The sequence below is a fragment of the Galeopterus variegatus genome, unplaced genomic scaffold (assembly GCF_000696425.1).
Source record: "Galeopterus variegatus unplaced genomic scaffold, G_variegatus-3.0.2 Scaffold1933, whole genome shotgun sequence".
Taxonomy (NCBI): Eukaryota; Metazoa; Chordata; class Mammalia; order Dermoptera; family Cynocephalidae; genus Galeopterus; species Galeopterus variegatus.
The window spans coordinates 308063-315337 of record NW_007728044.1 but is presented as its reverse complement, the minus strand read 5'-3'; the positions used below and the strand labels follow the sequence as shown (position 1 = coordinate 315337).

The window sequence follows — 7275 nt, the reverse complement described above, 5'->3', positions numbered from 1 at the left end:
TTAGATTTTTCTCATCTCCTGATTCAGTTCTCTGATGTTATTCCCAATCATAGCACCTGAGAAATCTCTGTCTAATCTCTGTATGGTCCCTTGATGAAGTTAAAGGGCACCCTGGTGACCTTCCTCTCCAGGAAGCCCTGATTTAAGGAAGGCACACTGGAAGCTTGTCTGTCTCCCTGCATGGAGGCAGTCTGACTCCTGCTCATTTTGAGCACATGAACTCTGAATGGGTTGAATATACTTGCATGACTATGGGTCAATTTCTTTCCATTTTTTCTTGTTCCAGGTTCCTATGCGGGGGCGGTGGTGGCCATGCCTCTGGCTGGGGTCTTGGTGCAGTACATTGGATGGGCCTCCGTCTTTTATATTTATGGTGAGTGATTTGACTTCCTGAGTTCACACAGTGACTCACAGAGATGAAATTATACTGTACAAAGTTTTGGCTAAAAGTTTATGTATAAATAGAGATTACTAAGACAAGTTTATTGGATAAATTGAATACATGTCTACCTGAGATTCATTTAATGTTTATAATAAAGTTGACTTTTTTTTTAAACAAGCAGAATATTATCTGTCTTTAAAAACCAGTTAACAACAACATGAAAATCAACAAAATACTTTCCTCTGGCTGAACATTATTGCTATTGGGGAATATTTGAAAAATTGAAAAAATGAGAGATGAGGGAAAATGAGACCATATCAACAAGCCTCTTGTTTTTTAACTGCAGGTATGTTTGGGATTATTTGGTACATGTTTTGGCTGTTGCAGGCCTATGAGTGCCCAGCAGCTCACCCAACAATATCCAATGAGGAGAGGACCTATATAGAGACAAGTATAGGAGAAGGAGCCAACTTGGTTAGTCTAAATGTACGTATGAAGTACATCTGTAAGTGTAAGTACACATGGAGACTTGCCTCTTCTTTTTGAGTATTTCTCTTAGTGATTGTGTTGTCTTCTTCTATAAAAAAGGTATTAGTATTTTCACTAAAAATCTCATGGTATTTTTACTCTCTAGAAATTTAATACACCATGGAAGAGATTTTTTACGTCATTGCCGGTTTATGCAATCATTGTGGCAAACTTTTGCAGAAGCTGGACCTTTTATTTGCTCTTAATAAGTCAGCCCGCTTATTTTGAAGAGGTCTTTGGATTTGCAATAAGTAAGGTAAAGACATAGATGTTTCAAATATTAACTTTAGATCTCTTGATTCTACCAAGAATATCTTTGTATGATAAAATAATTAAATTGCTGGTCATAATTCATAACAGTTCTATGACACCTCAGAGCCTGGAGGTCAGACAAGTTATTCTTTCTGTGCATGGTATACATAGCTATTTAATTTCTTCTTCATGAAGATCAGAGCTGTATTAAGCTACTTTTAAAGATTATGTTTTACCCAATCCCAAAGTGTTTTTGAAGCTAACTCAAGGACTGCATATTAGGCAAGGATAAAAATGTTGAGGGTGTAAATTTTTTTTCCCCATAAACTACTCAGTGAGTGGTAGTAAGAACCTCAAAGCTCATTTTGCGGACTGTGCCTCTCTCTGCAATGGTGGATAGAGCAGTAACAAGCATTGCTTGTGATGGTTTAGATAGAACCCTTTCAGTGTACCCAGCCATTGTCATCAGGTTGTCTGTGTTTCATGGAGGAAGAGTTTGTATGGTGAAACACAATCATCATCATAAAAGAATTAAACCTCCTTCCTATAAGGGAAAGAATGCCAGCCTAGCAGAGGTACATGTCTGCATAGCTACAGGTGCTGTCAGAAGTCACCACGGAAAAGCTACCATAGTCACATAACGGTGGCTGCCACCATTGAACACTCACTCTGTGCTGAGTGCTTTGCCAACCATGTGCCAGGCCCTACACTGGCTGTTGGAGTCTCTGTGATGAATAAAAGTCATCTCTGCCCTCAAGGAGCTTCCAATCAGGTAGAGGAGATGGATAGGTCTAAAATCATTCACACGTTCATTGCTTACTTAAGACATCATTTAAGAGATAAAGCACTTAAAATCATTCACTCATTCATTATTTATTATGAAATTCAGGCCTAGATCCCACGTAATTAGATGCTTAAATCTGGTGGTTTGGTAGGACTGTAGAGTGGGGGTGGGTCTCTCAGAAGTAGCAACAACCTGCTTGTTGTTTCTCTTCCTTCCAGGTGGGTCTCTTGTCAGCAGTCCCACACATGGTAATGACAATTGTTGTGCCTATTGGAGGACAATTGGCTGATTATTTAAGAAGCAGAAAAATTTTGACCACAACTGCTGTCAGAAAAATCATGAACTGTGGAGGTACTGTGGATTTCATAGCTGGCTCAAGCAGCTTTTGCAGAATTAGAGTAAACAGAGCTGCAGAGCATATGTAAGAGGTGATGTCTAGACATTGGAATGGATCTTAAAGGCCCCTAAGTCCATGCCCCAGCAGATTCTCGAGTGTCGTCTGTCACACTGCTGCTTTGTGGTCATCCAGCTGGTACTTGTGCAATCTGAGATAGGACAACTTAGTTGGTGGCTGATAAATCGGGGCACACCTGCAACTGCAAAAATGCTTCTTTCATCTACTCTTGAGCCAAAATAACAAAATATCACATATCCGGTTACACGTCTGTTTATTGTTTATCCTTTCCACATTTATTGTTTGCTTTATTCCTTTTCTTCTTCTTCCCTTTCTACATCTACATACATATTTTAAAAATTTTTATTTATACACATTTACGGGTACAGAGTTGACTATCAGTATTTGTGCACAGTAATTATCTACATATATTTTGGTAAGAAATAGAAGAAAAGTATTTTCTCTGAATAGTCTTTTATCCTCCCACCCTCTGCTTGTGCACGGGGCATACATGACACACACATGCACGCATACACGTGATATACACAAACACCATCCTCTTTCCTGGTTTATCTAGTTCCCGCTTTAAGTTTTGAGTGTGCAAAGACCAAGTGGAAGTTAGGAGATTAGACTCTTAAATGCTTTTTCTAAATTTTGGCAATCTACTATTTGGCCAAGATCATTTTTTTCTTACAGATGAACTGATGTATCATTTGTAAGTTTTATTCTTCACATGATTTCTTTATTCTAATTCATTCTAATTCTTTTGCGGACTTAAGAAAGGTACAACCTTGGTTGAGAATGTTAAAATAAGAGAATTTTCAGCCAGATGCCTTGTTATTTAGGACAGGCCACTCCTAAAACACACAGAGTTAGTATATAAAACACTAGCACATTTTCCCTATGTGTAATTTAAAACGTTGAAATAAAACTAAGAACAAGTAGCAGCAGTATAAAGCCCACAGTTTCAAAAGTACTACTGATTCCCTAATTTCGTTGCATTCTCTTTNTCATTTGTAAGTTTTATTCTTCACATGATTTCTTTATTCTAATTCATTCTAATTCTTTTGCGGACTTAAGAAAGGTACAACCTTGGTTGAGAATGTTAAAATAAGAGAATTTTCAGCCAGATGCCTTGTTATTTAAGACAGGCCACTCCTAAAACACACAGAGTTAGTATATAAAACACTAGCACTTTTTCCCTATGTGTAATTTAAAACGTTGAAATAAAACTAAGAACAAGTAGCAACAGTATAAAGCCCACAGTTTCAAAAGTACTACTGATTCCCTAATTTCGTTGCATTCTCTTTAGATGTCCATTTGAAACAATTCTTAATGCTTGCCTCTCTCTATGGGAATTTTGAAGAAATGGGTTCAGAAAAACAAGTAACTAAACCAAGATCTGCAATAAGTCCTTTAGCTCGTATTTCAACCTAATTATCTAGGTTCAGGGTCCCATTTTCTTTCCTTTGGGTTAATTCATTAGGCATTATTTATTAAGTGCCCACTACATGCTAGCCAGACTCTGTGCTAAAAATACAGTTTTGTGGGAGAGGCAGCAACACAAATGAAAAATCACAAAGCGATGCTGAAAAGTTCTATAAAATAAGTAAGCAGAAGAAGGAAATGTCAGCTTCACTGGTGGAGGCTGGGGATAGGGTTGTCAGAGAAGCTTTCTAGAGGAAGCCATATTTGAACTGGACTTTAAAGGATAGCAAGATTTCTCCAGAAAAAGAGAGGTGGTGGGAGAAAATTTTCCCAGGCGAAGGAACAGCATGTGAAAATACATGCAGACATACATTATATAATGCTGAATATACTAATTATCCTGATTTGTGCATCACATGTTGGACACAGGTATGGAGATTGGACTCTGTACCCCACAGATGTGTACAAACAATTATGTTTCAGTTAAAAAAAATACATACGGACATGTGACATAGTTGTGTGGTTAGGAAACTGCTCAGAGGGGCTGGCTGGGCTGGTTAATTCGACTGGTTACAGTGTGATGCTGAGAACACCAAGGTCCAGGGTTTGATCCGTGTACCGGCCAGTTGCCAGAAAAAAACAACAACAAGGAAACCACTAAGAGAACTGTATGTCCACAATGTAGAAAGCTGTACAGGATGAGGGCCATGAGCAGAGGGGTGAGGACTGGCAGAAGATGAAACTGGAACAGCAGGTGGGACTATTAGATAACACTACACTAATGACATGTAACCCTTGACAAAAGTTTTAAGAAAAGTAGCAACTAATCAGATGTGTGGTTTAGAAAGAAAATGGTGTAGTGAATGGATCACAGGAGGAAAAGATGGGAAGACCATCAAGGAGGGTATTGAAGTTGTCCAGGGGAGATGTGATGGGGCCCAGGACCACGACAGGGGCAGAGAAGGGGAAAGCAGAGGTCAGATTTGACAGGTATTTCTTAGGCTAACCCTACAGAATTGTATGTGAAAGCTGAGAAAGAAGGAGAGGTCTAAGACGATTCTGAAGTTTCTGCATTGGACTTCTGGCTACCATTTGTCAGGCTGTGTTCATGTGCCACGCTCAACACCTTATATATCCAATTTCATTTAATCTTCTAATGCCCTACAAGGGTGCAGTTTTCTCTCCATTTTTTCCTGGATAAGGAATCTAAGAGGTGAATAAATACACCAAGCTTCTATCTTAGGGAGGTTAGACCAAAGGTTCCGTATTTTTTTGTTCTGGGACATTACCATTCTATTTGATATTTAGAGCAGCCTGAGGTGATGGAAGAGCACGCACTGGAGCCGGACAGAACTGCTCTTTCATCCTTCCTTTGCCACTTCGTGGTGGAGTAACTCGTCCAAGGATACTCGATTAGCAGTTTTGAGGTGGAATCTGAACCCATGCCTGTCTGACTCTAAAGTCTGAGCTCAACACGTGGATAGAAGATGAATTTAGAGAAGGAGAAGTTTCCTAACTACACAACAATGTCACATGTCCGTATGTAGTTTTCTTAACTGAAACATAATTGCTTGTACACATCTGTGGGGTGCAGCGTCGAAGATCCATACCTGTGTGCAATATGTGATGCACAAATCAGGATAATTAGTATTTTCATGAAGAATATCCTAGAAGAGCATGGAGGTGGCTGTTTGCTTTATTTGTTTTGTAGTAAAAAACAGGAACNGGTGCTTAAAGCCACAAGGCCAGATGAGATCATCAAGATCCCAGTGTAGAGAAGGACATGATGGAGGCCTGGGGGCCTGCATCATAGACAGATCAGGAAGAAGGGAAGAGATGAGCAGGAGAAAGGGAAAAAGTGAAGAGGGTGTGGGATGGGGTGGCGCCCAGACAGAGTGGCCTCCTGTGGCCAATGAAGCACGTATGGCACGTAGGAAAGAATGATCAGTTGGGTCAAATCTCCCATTAGGTCAAGTAAGATGAGGATGGAGATTGCATCTTTGGATTTAGCAACATGGAGATCACTGTTAACTCTGACAAGAGGAGTTTCAATGTAGTGGTGACGACACAACCCTGAATGGAGCGTGTTCAGGAGAGGGTGAGCTTGTCCTTGTCTCCCTCTTACTTATGAACAGACAGCAGAGGATCATTCGGGAAACTTCCCAAGTGAAAAACAGAGACCAACACGAACAGGAAGAAAGGTCCTTGGAGGAAACCAGACACCACAGGGAAGAAAATAAACCTGAATTTAAAAGAGAAGAAAAGATACTGCATGCTTGAGACAAAAACAGAGTTCCACTTTCAAGAAAAAATGAAATATCCAGAGAAGAAACAAACTGATGGGAATCAGACTAGACAGAATCTTGCATCTGGGAGGTCAGTTAAAATGCGATTACAACGAGTTAGAAATGAGGGCCTAGAGCAGGATTCAGGCAATGGACATGGGGAAGAGACGGTACTTACAGAAAACTTAAAAAATATATACACACGTATTTTAAAAATGTAATACTGTATATTCTCCTTGTAGAAAAGTATCAAAATATAGAACAATGTATTGAAGGGAATAAAAATGACCCCACAGCAGATTTAATTTCTCTTAACGTTCATACAATCTTTTCTCTACACCTACGTATTTTTGAACAAAATTGGGATCATACTGTGTATACAGTTTTATATCCTGCTTTTTGCAATTAAGCCAAATAATGAATTCCTGTGTCTTTAAATATTCTTCAAGAACATGATTTATAAAAATGCACTGAAATATAATTTACATATAGTAAATTGCACAAACCTTAGTTTTACAGCTTAATTAATGTTACCTATGCATACATACATCTGTGTAACCACTCCCCAGGGGTAACCACTATTCTCAAACTATCATCGTAAATTGATTTTGCTTGTTCTTGGGTTTTATGTAAATGGATCATAGAAAAGTCAATTCTTGTGAATCCTACTTCTTTCCCTCAGTATTTTAAAAATCGGTTTATGTTATTGTGTGTATCAGTAGTTTGTTTTTTATTGGTGTGTAATATTACATTGTATGGATATACCAAGATTTGTTTATCCATTCTCATGTTGATGGCCATTTGGGTTGTTTCAATTATTTGGGGGAGGGGAGTCTATTATGAATAAAGTTTTTATAAATATTCTTGTCTTTTTGTGGACATATGTTTTTATTTTTCTGGGACTGGAATCTCTGGGTCATAGGGTAGATGTGTGTTTAACTTTATAATAAAGTGCCAAACAATTTTCTATAGTGGTTGCACCAATTTACTTTCCTACCATTTATGAATATGAGTTCTAGTTGCTCCACAGCCTCACCAATGAGAATGTAATTTTTTTTTTTCCTTTTTGTCTTTTTTTTCCGTGTCCGGCAATGGATCGCAACCCTCAGTGTCACGCCCGTACCGGACCGGGACCGGCAACGGGATCGCAACCCTCGGTGTTGCGTCTGCACCTCGCTCAGCCAGTGAGCGGGAACCGGTCTGTATGTGGGATCCAAACCCT

General features: G+C 39.1%; 1 protein-coding gene across 1 annotated transcript in view; it reads left to right on the top strand.

Moving 5' to 3' along the window:
- The window catches only part of SLC17A8 (solute carrier family 17 (vesicular glutamate transporter), member 8), a 32525-nt gene that overhangs the window by 17518 nt on the left and 7732 nt on the right, over nucleotides 1-7275 (top strand). The window contains exons 5-8 of the mRNA XM_008579640.1: nucleotides 287-373; nucleotides 729-868; nucleotides 1017-1166; nucleotides 2165-2297. Coding sequence (XP_008577862.1) covers nucleotides 287-373; nucleotides 729-868; nucleotides 1017-1166; nucleotides 2165-2297 — 510 coding nt within the window. The remainder of the gene's footprint in view (nucleotides 1-286; nucleotides 374-728; nucleotides 869-1016; nucleotides 1167-2164; nucleotides 2298-7275) is intronic.